General features: G+C 38.3%; 1 protein-coding gene across 4 annotated transcripts in view; it reads right to left on the minus strand.

Annotated features, from left to right (window-relative positions):
* HOOK3 (hook microtubule tethering protein 3) overlaps positions 1–14886 on the minus strand; it is a 109750-nt gene that overhangs the window by 93233 nt on the left and 1631 nt on the right. For all 4 annotated transcript variants that reach the window (XR_012002543.1, XM_025993691.2, XM_072763358.1 and 1 more), the window contains exon 2: positions 7513–7598. Coding sequence is in view for 3 of the 4 variants with exons in the window: in XM_025993691.2 (XP_025849476.1) it covers positions 7513–7598 (86 nt within the window). In the remaining variant the exon portion in view is untranslated. The remainder of the gene's footprint in view (positions 1–7512; positions 7599–14886) is intronic.

Genomic DNA, 14886 nt, shown 5'->3' on the forward strand with positions numbered 1-14886 from the left:
TTCCTGAAAATATGGGAAATAAATCTTTTAATAAATAGAGCAAAAAATGAAAAAAATCAACTCCTATATAAAAAAAGTAACTCAAACTGCAACACAGACCTAAATGTAAGCACTGAAACTATAAAACTTCTAGAGGAAAACAGAGAAGAAAATCTTAGTGACCCTGGGTTTGGTAAACATTTTTTAATGGCTTAGGCAATGGAATGTACAACTCTCGATCTCTGAGGTTGTGGGTTCGAGCTCCATGCTGGGTGTAGAGATTACTTAAAAAATAAAATCTTAAAAAAAAAAAAAGGAATAAAAAAAAACACATAAAAGAAAAATATATTAGGGCAGCCCCAGTGGCGCAGCAGTATGGCGCCGCCTGCAGCCTGGGGTGTGATCCTGGAGTCCCGGGATCGAGTCCCACATCAGGCTCCCTGCTTCTCCCTCTCCCTGTGTCTCTCTCTCTCTCTCTTTCTGTGTGTCTATAAATAAATAAATAAAATCTTTAAAAAAATAAAATAAAATATAAAAAAAAGATTTTATCAAAATTTGAAACTTGCGCCTTGCAAAGATACTATTAAGAAAATGAAAAGGGAAGCCACAGATTGAGAGAAAATATTTTAAAACATGTATCTGAAAAGGGACCTGTATTTAGAATATATAAAGGAACTCTACAATCACTAAGACAAACAATTCAAATAAAAAACAGGCAAAAGATCATGGGAAACCATTCACAAAAGAGATATACATGAAAAGATGCTAGATATCATTAGTCATCCTAGGGATACAAACTAAAACCACACTGAGTTACCACTAGACAGCCACCAGAATGGCTAAAATAAAAAAGACTGACCTTATATACATGAAATTAATTTAATACTGTGTATCAACTACACTTCAATTAAAACAAAAGAAGGGCACCTGGGTTGCTTAGTTGGTAGAGCATGTGACCCTTGATTTCAGGGTTGTGAGTTCAAGTCCCATGCCAGGTATAAAGATTACTGAAATATAAAACCTTAAAAATTCCTGAAAAACAAAAAAACACTGACCTTAGCAAGTGATGGTGAGACTGTGGTGAAATAAGAATGTTCATACACTGCTTATGGGAGCATAAATGGCACATTCACTTTGGAAACACTTTGGCAGTTTCTTAAATATTAAACATATACCTAACCATATGTTCCAGCCATTCCACTCCTGGGTGCAATATTACTAGAGGGAAATGAAAAGCATATGTCCATACAAAAATTTGTATGCTAATATTCAGTTGCCTTATTTGTAATAGTCCCAAACTAAAATAACACAGCTGTTCCTCAGCAGATGAATAGATCACAGTATATCTATACAATGGCATATGTATGAACTATTACAGTCAACAACATGAATGAATTTCAAAATAGTTACGTTGCATGAAAAAAGCCATACCTTCTCCCTCAAATAAGAAAACGTTTTGTGGGAGTCCATTTTTTTTTTTTAAATTTAGGATAGTCACACACACACACACACACACACACACACAGAGAGAGAGAGAGAGAGAGAGAGAGAGAGAGAGGCAGAGACATAGGCAGAGGGAGAAGCAGGCTCCATGCACCGGGAGCCCGACGTGGGATTCGATCCTGGGTCTCCAGGATCGCGCCCTGGGCCAAAGGCAGGCGCTAAACCGCTGCGCCAGCCAGGGATCCCTGTGGGAGTCCATTTATATACATTTCTAGAAAGTGCAAATTAGTCTACAGTAATGAAAAGTAAATCAGTGGTTGCCTGAGGATGGGAAGGGCTAGCAGAAGGCAGGGGTGAAACACTTCTTGAAGTGACTGATACATTCATTATCTTGGCTGTGGTGATAGTCTCACGGGCATCTACATAGGTAAAAATTTATCAAATACTGTATTTTAAAAATGTATAATTTACTATATGTCGATTTCATCTCATGAAGGCTACAAAAAAGAGGAGAGCACTAAAAAGAAATGAACTATCAAGCCATATGGAGAAATCTTAAATGGAATATTGCTAAGTGAAAGAAGCCAATCTGATAAGACTATATATGGTTATGATTCAATTACATAACATTCTGGGAAAGGCGAAACTATGAAGACATTAAAAGGATCAGGAGGGGATCCCTGGGTGGCTCAGCGGTTTAGTGCCTGCCTTAGGCCCAGGGCGTGATCCTGGAGTCCCGGGACCGAGTCCCACGTCGGGCTCCCTGCATGGAGCCTGCTTCTCCCTCTGCCTGTGTCTTTGCCTTTCTCTCTCTCTCCCTCCGTGTGTCTCTCTTGAATAAATGAATAAAATCTTTAAAAATAAAAAAATAAAAATAAAAAAATAAAAAAGATCAGGAGTTGCTAGGTAATCTACAGCAGAGGGAAGGATGACTTGGTAGAGCACAGGGGATTTTTAGGGCAGTGAAACTACTCTGTGTGATACTATAAAGATGATACATGTCATTACATATTTGTCAAACCCCTACATAGAATGTACAACACAGAATGAACTTTAATGTAAATTAGGGACTCTGGGTGATAATGATGTTTCAGCATAGGTTCATCTGGTGTGGGATCTTGATAGTGGGGGAAGCTCTGTGTGTGGTGGGGCAAGGAGTGTGTGAGAATTTACCATATTTATGCTCAATTTTTAAAAATGTTTTTTAAAATAGTAAAATATACACAGCATAACATTTGTCATTTACACTAAAGTGTGCAGTTCAGTGCCATTAAGTGCATTCATGGTGTTTGCAACCATCACTATCATCCACCCCCAGAACTTTTCTGTCATCCCATATTGCAACTCTTTCCCACTTCGATTTTGCTGTGAAACTAAATCTGTCCTAAAAAAAAAAAAAGTCTATTAATTTAAAAAAGAGGGGACATAAACTATACGGACAAAAATAGAGAAAGAAGACAACAGCAACAAAATTTTAGAAGCTGGAAAATAGATGAACAAAAAAATGACTAAAAGGCTTGACAGATTAAAAAATTACACTAAAAAGAAACATACTTAGGCTCATTTGTATTTGATAAAATTTCTGTTGAAACCACAGAAGGATAGTTTTTTTTACTTCTCAGCTCAGACAAAATGAAAAGATTTGCAATTTCCAGTGAAACTCTGCTCAGCACCCACATTCTTTTTGGCTTTCTTCATACCTCTCTGGTACTTCTGTTGTTTGAGGTTCCAACCAGAATTAAATCTCAAAGCTCTTCAAGGCTCAGGATATATGTATTTTCCTCTTATGTTATACTATTCCCTAAGGGACTTAATCTACACTAATGGCTTCGATTAAGAGATACCCAAATTGATTCTGGAAGTATGGACTTCTCTTCCATACTTTAGACCTGTATGATCAAATGCTAAGTTGGCATTTTCTCTTGATATCTCAATACTACTCAAGTTCAATGTCCCCCAAACTAAACCCATGATATATCCAGCACTCCTCCACAGTAGATCCCCTTTAAGCATTCCCACATCACTCATTTGCACCCCTTTCTGTGTACTTGCTTAAGCTAGAAACTTAAAAGTCAATTTTGATACCTCTTTTTTATTCCACTACCCCATATCAATCACCAACATTTGGTTTTCTCTACTATTTTGAGTCTATCCATTTTGTCTCTCCCTCACTATCTCCTAATCCAAAATACCGTAATCTCCCTTCCGATTTTACTACAAATTTCTTTCTAATTGATCATCCCTCATCCTTATGGCCTCTTTTATTTTTTTTAATGGCCTCTTTTACTTAATTTTACATCTGCAGCCAGAATATTTTCCAAATGTAAACCAAACTGGGATTTAATCAAATAAAAACTCAAAAAAAAAAAAAAAAAGAAGAAGAAAGAAAGAAAGAAAGAAAGAAAGAAAGAAAGAAAGAAAGAAAGAAAGAAAGAAAGAAAACTGGTGCAGCCACTGTGGAAAACAGTAGGGAGGCTCCTCAAAAAGTTATTTACAATAGCCAAATTATGGAAACATCCCAAATATCTATCAACAGATGAATGGATAAAGAAGATGTGGTGTGTATATATATATATATATATATACACACACACACACATACACACAACACAATGTTACTCAGCCATCAAAAAAAGAATGAAGTCATGCTATTTGCAACATGGATGGAGCTAGAGAGTATTATGCTAAGCAAAATAAGTTAGAAAAGACAAATACCATATGATTTCACTCTTATGCGGAATTTAAGAAACTAAATGAGCAAAGGGACAAAAAAGAGACACACAGGGATACCTGGGTGGCTCAGCGGTTGAGCGTCTGCCTTCGGCTCAGGGCGTGACCCTGGGATCCTGGATCGAGTCCCACATCGGATTCCTGAGGGGGGCCTGCTTCTCCCTCTGCCTGTGTCTCTGCCTCTCTCTCTGTGTCTCTCATGAATAAATAAATCTTTTTTTTTTAAAAAGAGAGAGACGCAAAGGAAGAAACACTCTTAACTGCAGAGAACTGATGGCTACCAGAGAGTTAAATAGGTGATGGGGATTAAGGAGGGCGCTTGTGATGAACACTAGGTGTACGGAAGTGCTGACTCACTGGGGCACCTGGAGGCACCAGGGTGCTCAGTGGTTGAGCATCTGCCATCTGAGCCGATGGGTCCTGGGATCAAGTCCCGCATCAGGCTCCCTGCAGGGAGCCTGATTCTCCCTCTGCCTATGTCTCTGACTCTCTTTCTGCCCATGTCTCTCTTTCTCTGTGTCTTTCATGAATAAATAAAATCTTAAAAAAAAGGAAGTGTTGACTTGCCATATTGTACACCTGAAATTAACATTACACTGTAAGTCAACTAACTGGAATTTAAATAAAAACTTAAAATATATATATATAAAACTGACCCTGTCAACCCTTCCCTGCCTCTCATATCGCTTGGAATAAAGACACAAGATTCTAATGGTCTGGCAACATCTCTCTTTCCATTCTCATTTTGTAACATGCTTCCTCTCTGCTTTAGTCACTCAAACCCTCTCTCTTTTGGTGGTGGTGTTCACCATACTCCATCAGCTTGTAAGGCTTCTTCTGTGTATGGTCTTCTGCATGTTAAGAAATCTATTACCAATCATCTTTCAGATTCAATTTTTTTATTTTTTCAGGTAAAACGGGACATCTTTGGTTAAGTCAAATGCATCTCTTTACAAACTTTCATAAGATTATGTATTTCTGCTCTGTAGCACTAGTTAAATAGCAATTTTGTTTTCACAGTTATTTAAAATCTGTCTTTCCCAAGGTTACAAACTCTCTGAAGGCAACTGCCCTGTAGGTTTTGGCTTACCCTTGTATCACCAGTGTTGGACACAAAGTAACCCTCAATAAATATCAAAGGGACAAAAGGGAACTGAACTTCCTTGAAACTGTACATATACAGATTTTTTTTTTAATTAACTTTTATTGGTGTTCAATTTACCAACATACAGAAAAACACCCAGTGCTCATCCCGTCAATACATATACAGATATTAAAAACAGATAATATGCAACAATATGAATGAACCTCAGACATTATGTTGACTGTAAGAAGTCAGACACAAAAGAATACATACTGTATGATTCTCTTTATAAGACGTCCAACAAAGTAACTACTGGTGTAGAAGTCAGAGTCATGGCTATCTTTGGGGAAGGGATACGGATTTAGGGAGGGTCATGGGGGAACCATCTGGGGCTAGATATGTATTTCAACCTGGGTGATGGTTATACAGATGTGCATATGCACACACGAATTCATCAGTTTTTTAAGTATACTTTTCTGTATATGTTTTACTGTAACAAAAGGAAAAAAAGGCAACATTTTGGGAGGAAAAAAGGTAAAAAACTAAGTACTGATAAGAAATAGGTCTACAGGGGATCCCTGGGTGGCGCAGCGGTTTGGCGCCTGCCTTTGGCCCAGGGTGCGATCCTGGAAACCCAGGATCGCGCCCCACGTCGGGCTCCCGGTGCATGGAGCCTGCTTCTCCCTCTGCCTGTCTGTCTCTCTCTCTCTCTCTCTCTCTCTCTCAACTATCATAAATAAATAAATTAAAAAAAAAAAAACTTAAAAAAAAAAAAAAAGAAATAGGTCTACAAGACCTTGGTAAATTAATCACTTTGCACAACATCATGTATGCTATAATCTTGATTTGGTAAAACAATATATACATATGGTCTTTCTTCTCCTGGTTTCTGCAAATGACAGAAATCCTACCCTAACTTAAATAAAAAATGCATTTACTGACACATACCTGGAAAGCTTACTTAGCTTCAGTGAAACTCTCGAGACCATTCAAAGGCTAAAAATTATTAGGGCACCACACAGAAGTGACCATGAAAATCTGCAGATTACTGTTCTCAGGGTGCTAGAACTAAGAATGATCAGGTTTCAAATGAGCCTTCAAGCTCCACCAAAATGTCTGTGTACCTATGTATCTGGAGAGGTGTGCCATATACTTACAGACAAAAGCAACAGCAAGCTAGTTTTCAAGCATGAGTCCCTAGTTCTAAAGACATGCAGATTTTCTGAAATGTAGGCATCTGAACTGTGTTTCAGATGGACAATTCTATGTAGCTCACTGCAAAGTGAACAAGAGCAAGAATTCATTTACTGTTCATATTGATTCTTAACAAAACTGCAGGAAATCTTTTTACTCATATGCAAATCACAAAGCCTACTAAGAGCTCAGTGCTTCAAAAGACAAAAGTATACCCCAAATCACATCAAACCTAATGATTCCTTAAATTTACAAGTTTTATTTAAAAATTTCCTAGGTCAAAAGTTGGAAATAGTCATACAATATCAACTTTACCACCTATTTTTTCAAGTACTTAGAAGAATCAGGTATGTTTCATATATCTCAAATAAGTATGTCATTCTTTCATTCAGTAGACAGGAGTAACCATGATGAAGGCTGAATCATGAAAAACTGATCATATTTAGCCATTTGTGATCTACAAAGGACATTATCATCTGATTCAACTAAAAATCAAACATTATGATAGGATACAATGGTGAACAAAACAAATTCTCTGCACCTGTGTGAATCTTATACTGTGTGTATATATACATGGGTGGTGGGGAGGGAAGCAGCACAAAACAAATGAACATATAAAATGGTGTTACATACCTTTGAGAAGAACATAAAAGGTTAAAAGGGATATAAACAGAGCATAGATGAATGGTAGTCACTTATTTTATATGAGTGGTCAGGGAAGGCCTCACTGATAACATTTGAGCAAAATCCTTAAAAAAGAGGGAGTAAGCCTCTAAATTCTTCTACAATGAGAAAATCTCATCACTGGACATGAAAATTTCTGCCAAGTTTATGCTGAGAAACACAAGAGCAAATAATTATGCCAAAACCAATGGCATGTTATAATAATTATACCCTTAATTAAACCTTCAGCCAGTCAATCTGCACCTAAAGGATATGCCCACAAAATTATCACTGACATTTACAGTTCTTATTCTACATATAACACACACTTCATGTAAATAAATTTTTTGTCCACATTTTCAATCTAATAAATATTCACATATAAGAACATACAAAAAGATAAAGCAATTTATTCTTACATTTTTTGAAGAACCTGGGCCATCACAACCCCATTCGTTAAATCTTCTACGGTCTGGCATGGTGCATCCACATTAAATGTCTGGATCTGGGTGGGGAGAAAAAGAGCGGGGAGGGTTAGGGGGGAGATTCCATGGTTAACCATACAGAGTTTGTAGGTTTCTTTTTGTGATCTCATCTTGGGAGTGGAATAATTTTTTTTTTAAGATTTTATTTATTCATGAGAGACACAGAGAGGGAGAGGCAGAGACATAGGCAGAAGGAGAAGCAGGCTCCATGCAGGGAGCCTTATGTGGGACTCAATTCCGGGACTCCAGGATCACGCCCTTAGCTGAAGGCAGGCGCTCAACCACAGAGCCACCCAGGTGTCCCATGGAATAAATTTTAAAAAGCAAAGAAGTTGGAAAAGTTTTCCCTTACAGGAAATTTCCTACAGGTTCTCTCTCTCTCTCTCTCTTTTTTTTTTTTTTTTTAAGATTTTATTTATTTATTCATGAGAGAGGCAGAGAGACACAGGCACAGGGAGAAGCAGGCTCCCTGCAGGGGGCCTGACGTGGGACTTGATCCCAGGACCCCAGGATCATGCACTGAGCCAAAGGCAGATACTCAACCACTGAGCCATCTAGGCGTCCCACCTGCAGGTTCTCATTGTAATTTTTTCCCTTTGGGTAGTAAAGAAATTGTGGTGGATACTTAGTGACATCCCAGCATCCATTCTGCTCACAGATAATCTAAGCAAGTCATGGTACCTTCATCCCCTCTACTAGTGATTGACTTAGGACTCACAGGGCAAAGACAATCTGAACCAAAGAGCTGTAGAGTGATGCTTAAACTTGAGTTTCTAGGAAAGAAAAGCCAATCTCCTCTTGATGTGAACAAGTATGTTGCCTCAAATGCCACCAGCAGTCATATTAGGGCTCTTAATGGAATACATTTTAGGATGAGGCCAATGCAGTGTATGACAAAGAGGGATACAAAGAACTAGGTCCTTGAGGCCAAAATTGAGCCACTGAATTACAAAAAAATGTAAAGCCTCTTATGTGAGATAAACTCGTTTAAGACTGGCCAGGTTGACAGGACATCTGGGTGGCTCAGCGATTGGGATCAAGTCCCGCATGGGGCTCCCTGCAAGAAGCCAGCTTCTCCCTCTGTCTATGCCTCTGCCTTTCTTTCTCAGCTTGTGTCTTTCATGAATAAATAAATCTTAAAAAAAAAACCAAAAAACTGGCCAGGTTGAGGGACACCTGGGTGGCTCAGTGGTTGAGCACCTGCATTTGGCTAAGGGCATGATCCCAGAGTCCTGGGATCAGGTCCCACATCGGGCTCCCCATGAGAGGCCTGCTTCTCCCTCTACCTCTGTGTCTCTCTCATGAATAAATAAATAAAATCTTAAAAAAAAAAAAAAAAAAAAAAAAAGACTGGCCAGGTTGAGACTTCTTTTACTCAAAACCAAAATACCTCTATACAGATGTAGAAGTCACATTCACTACAGTTGAAATTAGATATTCAATTCTGATTTTAAATGTATTCTGAATTAGATCTAACTTTGCAAAAAACAAAACACCCAACTAAATTTGCACTGATCAGCATGACATGGTTGAGAAATAGAAATTATTTCCATAAGATAATAACAGCTGAGCCAACAATGATTCTACTCGGTAGTGCAACCAAAACTTAGAAGGAAATAAATCATTGAGAAAAGACAGATGCAGGCCATGCTCTTGCACAGTTTATAGTTTAGCAAAATGAAAGAGAATGACAGGATGTGCAAACACCAACACAAAGGTTAGAAGTGACAGTGAGAAGCAATCTAGGAATGAGAAACAGCTTAGCATGGGATGGGGGGTGGGAACAGGAAGAGATGAAAGAGGTTAAAGAATATAATTGTGAAAGATGGGGCATCACTGTGCAAAACTTCATAAGCCATGTCAGGACTTTATTCTAAGAGCAACTGTGGGGGACGGGGACCGGGAAGGCAATAAGCAAAGGAATCCAAGCAGGAGACTGAGGCAATGAGATTTGCACTGTATAAAGATCATCCTGGATGCGGTATGAAGAAAGGATTGGAGGGAAAGAGGCACAGAGACCTATTTTAGTAGGTTTACAGTATTAACATAGCTGAGGTCAAACCAAGTAGAGACAATGGAAATGTTGGGAAAAATAATTCTTCTCACACATTTTTATTTATTAGGTTACACACTCAGAAATGAAATTACTGGGTCAAAGTATATGCACATTTCAAGGTTTTTGATAAATACTGACAAACTGTCCTCAATTCTATTAATTCGGTTCTAGTAATTTTCTCACTTTGTAACAGTAGGTGTCTACTTCTCTATACTGTATCATTTATAAATCTTAAAAAAAAAAGCTACTGATAAATGCAGTCAGTACCTTCTTTATGTATTCTATACAGGAGAGTCTTGTGAGTAGTGATGGTTATGGTGATGGAAACTAAGGGAATTATCCTAAAGATCACATGACAAGTGGTTCTTACTCCATTTGGGAGAGGCAATAAAAAGAAGCCATTCCCTCACACTAATATCATTCCTGGTAAAGTTTTAATAAATAATTAGTAAATGAATAAATGGAACAGATAAACATCATCCGTAGGAACTGATATTAAATCTTATTCTACATTATCTCCAGCTACCTTCTCAATAGTAATGTGGTAACAATGTAGTTTAAAAAGAGATAAGCACCTGCTTTCATTTTACAGTTGATAAATCAATCTCTTTCTTGTAGGTTTAGAATGAAAAAGAAGCAGCAGTGAGGGCCACAACTCATTTAATATCTCTTCACCTCTAATCTTAGCACAATGTCTGACATAGAATAAGCCCTCAGTGAGCATTTGAATGTAATGAACTAATTCTATCCCAGCTTTGCTCCTAATTTGCTGTGTGAACCTGAGTGTGCCACTTTACCTCTCTCAATGTGAGTTTTTAAATCTAGTAATTGGGAAAAATACCTTATGGAGAGGTGTGCTGGTAAAGGAATAAATGAGAAAATGAATGTACATTAGGTACTGTGCTAAGTCTAAAGTAGCAGTTCCCAAACCTGGTGTACCTCAGAATCATCTGGGAAGCTGCAAAAGGCTGAGAATTGACGTTTAACAAGGTCATCAAATAATTCTTATGCAATGGGACACTGGTTAGACATTTGGAACCCTCTGATCCAAAGCAGATTAGAAAAGTGCCTCTGGCCAATTAGAAGAAAAACATAAAGTAATTCTTCAATAATGCAAATAATTTAGTACTAAAATTCTGTTTCTCTTTGGGACTTAAAAAAACTATATTATGATTATTAATATGGCTTCTAAACAATTACTTTCTCTGTATTGGCTCTTAAGGTAAATAGTTGATGATGAAGGCTATGATATCCACCTGTGCTTTGAGATGAAAGTAAAGCAGGTCTCAAAGAAAATCTATCTTTATGGAGTTTCCTTTCAGGATGATAAAAATGTTTTTAGAATTAGGTAGTAGTAATGGTTGAACAACCTTGTGATCATACTACAAATCATTGAACTGTACACTTATTTAAAAGGATGGATTTTAGGTATGTGAATTAAAAAAAAAAATCTATCATCTACCAGTTCTCATAAACTGTGTTAACATCTATAGGATGTGTTGCGACAGCATGATAAAATTTAAAGATAATTATACCTAAGTGTATTAAGGTGTGATATTCTACCTGAAAGATCATAACCTCTCAATTCTGAGAAGCTCTATTAACATCACCCAGCCTCCATCTCACCCTCCCCCACAAAAGCATGAGAAAAGTAAAGCATGAGATCACCTGGAATTAGTATCTCTAGAGCAGTTCTCAACCAGAGGTGATTTTGCGCCCTATGAGACATTTTTGATTTTAACAAATAGGCATGTGCTATTGGCATCTAGTAGGTAGAGGCCAGGGATGCTTCATTCATTCATTCATTCATTCATTCATTCATGGGGGGGTGTTACTTTTAAACGTTCAACAATGCACAGAGCACTGCCACAAAGAATCATCCAACCCCAATGTCAATAATGCTAAAATTAAAAATCCCTGCTCTAGAGTTGTGATTCTCAAGGTATGGTCCCCAGGCCACTAACAAGAGCATTACCTGGAAACTTGTTAGAAATCAGAATCTCAGGCCCCAGCCCAGACCTACTAAATTATAAACTCTGGACATGGGGCCTAGCATTTGTGTTTTAATGAGCCCTCCAACAATGTTAATCAATACACTAAAGCATAAGAACCACTGGAAGGACCCTCCTGCACTGTTGGAGGGAATGTGAACTTGTGCAGCCACTCTGGAAAACTGTGTGGAGGTTCCTCAAAGAGTTAAAAATAGACATGCCCTACCACCCAGCAATTGCACTGCTGGGGATTTACCCCAAAGATACAGATGCAATGAAACGCCGGGACACCTGCACCCGATGTCTATAGCAGCAATGTCCACAATAGCCAAACTGTGGAAGGAGCCTCGGTGTCCATCAAAAGATGAATGGATAAAGAAGATGTGGTTTATGTATACAATGGAATATTACTCAGCCTTTAGAAACGACAAATACCCACCATTTGCTTCGACGTGGATGAACTGGAGGGTATTATGCTGAGTGAAATAAGTCAATCGGAGAAGGACAAACATTATATGGTCTCATTCATTTGGGGAATATAAAAAATAGTGAAAGGGAATAGAGGGGAAAAGAGAAAAAATGAGTGGGAAATATCAGAAAGGGAGACAGAACATGAGAGACTTCTAACTCTTGGAAACGAACTAGGGGTGGTGGAAGGGGAGGTGGGCGGGGGGTGGGGGTGACTGGGTGACGGGGGCACTTGACGGGATGAGCACTGGGTGTTATTCTATATGTTGGCAAACTGAACACCAATAAAAAATAAATTAAAAAAAAAAAGAACCATTGGAAGGACTGCAATTGAAACAGATAGGGACACCTGGGTGGCTCAGCGACCGGGGATCAACTCCCACACATGGGGTGCCTGCGGGGGGCCTTCCTCCTCTGCCTGTTTCTGCCTTTTCTCTGTCTCTCGTGAATAAATATCTTAAAAAAAAAAGAGATATAGTTATGCTATCCAAAGTCACCTACATTTAGTATGAAACAAAAATACGATTTGAACCCTGATAGCCCATGTCAGAACCTATGCTCTTATCATTTTATATTGATCCTCAATTTTTAAAAAAGAAAAATTACACTTTTGGGCAGCCCGGGTGGCTCAGCGATTTAGCGCCACCATCAGCCCAGGGTCATCCTGGAGTCCTGGGATCGAGTCCCACATCAGGCTCCCTGAATGGAGCCTGCTTCTCCTTCTGCCTGTATCTCTGCCCTTCTCTGTATCTATCTTGAATAAATAAATAAAATCTTAAAAAAAAGAAAAAATTACGCTTTTTTTTGTACTTTAACTTCTATACATTGATTTATTCCTCCATCACAGAAAAAAGATTGTTGATAGAATGGAATTAGGTAGATCAGACAGAATGGAATGTTGGAGACACCATCACAAATAATCATACCTTCCCCAAGTCTATAAACTAGAATGCATTTTATTGGCTGCTAATATGAAAACTACATGGATACGCTAATGTTGCTGGGCTTCTCAGAATAAATGTACTGAGCCTATTATGTGATGATTCTTTTCCCACTTAGCTTCTTGCCATTAACTGGTAGCATTCCAGATTCTTTCTGGTTTTTCAGTCTCTAAAACTTAGGAAAGAGCAATCTTTTCATGTAAAGTTCAAGAAATTAAGCTGAAAGTATAATATGCAAGGTAGACTTTAACAGGTAAGAATATAATTTGACTCAGAGGGTGGGGAGAGGAGGTAGAGTGTAAATTTTCAAGCACATCCTGCTGAACTTGCTTGCTGCATAAACTCTGATTTGGAATTTAAACTTAAGGTGTTTTCCACTGGTAGGTAGATACTTTTTTTTCCTAAGCATTCCTCTTTCAACAAAAATTTGGAACATTTGATTCTTGGGCTAGTATACAATAGAAATATTATGCAGCATTCAAGGCAATTCGAAGTCCACAGAAATTAATTCTGGATAGGTACTAATAATCATGCCTTTAAAGTGCCTGAGGCTTCTTTTTAAAAAGATATTTATTTATTTATTCATGAGAGACACAGAGAGAGAGGCAGAGACATAGGCAGAGGGAGAAGCAGGCTCCATGTAGGGAGCCCGACGCAGGACTAGATCCCTAGACTCCGAGACCATGCCCAGAGTCAAGGGCAGACACTCAACCACTGAGCCACCCAGGCGTCCCGAGGCTTTCTTTCTTTTTTTTTTTTTTTTTCCCGAGGCTTTCTTATTTTAACTATTTCCAGTGGAAGAATTCCTCCTATCTAGTACTAAATGCTATGTAGTGAAAACAAACTTTTAATATTCAAGATCTAATTATGATCTTCAATAATGAGCATGGAGGCTCTTGAATTCTGTTAAGGCTGTCAGCTCCAAGAATGAGCTTTCAGTTCTTAGATCTTCTAGGTCACACTGGCAACTATCTGTATCTTGCTGAGTGTAGCAGTCATTTCCTAACCTTCGGTGTGCACAGAAGTCATATGGCCAAGGTGGCTAAAAGTTTACGTAGAGTAAATTAGTCCAAATGGGAGTCTTCCCAAGTAGGCTCCATGCCATCACATGCTTTACTCACTGAGCCAGCTAAGCACACCAACAGAGTCTTTCTTTGGAGCATACTGCATACGTTTTTTTCCCCCTTACACTCGGTTTTGGAATTGTTTTCAACACAGGCTGGCCTCCAGATATGAGGGGAACTACTAGACCAAACGTACACTTTTAGCTACCTCAAACATTTTCTGTGTAAACACTTACTCTGCTTTTTATAATGACAACTTAAAGAAAATCCAACATTTAAACTCAACTTTATTTTGAAACATTTCAATGCACAAGGTTTTAAAACGTTTCCAAATCTTAGAACTGTACATCTTTGTGTAGAATCTGCCCTCTAGTTGTTCTTGAAAATTTTCTCCAAAAATTTTTCTTGATGAGCCTTCCAGTGACATTTCCTTTTCTACAATGCCATATTCCCTGACCTCTCCGATAACCTGGATTTTGTTTTCTTGATATTTACCAGATTCTACATAGATGCTCTCATACTGTGTGCTTCTGTTAGCATGACTTCAAACTTTCTCACTCAAATAAGTGCAATGAATCACCATCTTTTTGCAGGTGCCCTTCAAATAAGCCTGTTTTCAAGACTTGTCTTTCTAGACTTTAAACAATGAAGCCCTACTTCAGGTTCAGTTAGCTAACTTCCTCATCTTTGCCGTGTTGCCTTTTTCTAGCATTGAGGGAAGAACTTGCTTGAACAGACTCAAAAAGGCACATCTTAAGATCCTCAATCTTCTGTTTACAACCTCTGCC

The sequence above is a fragment of the Vulpes vulpes genome, chromosome 7 (assembly GCF_048418805.1).
Source record: "Vulpes vulpes isolate BD-2025 chromosome 7, VulVul3, whole genome shotgun sequence".
NCBI lineage: Eukaryota > Metazoa > Chordata > Mammalia > Carnivora > Canidae > Vulpes > Vulpes vulpes.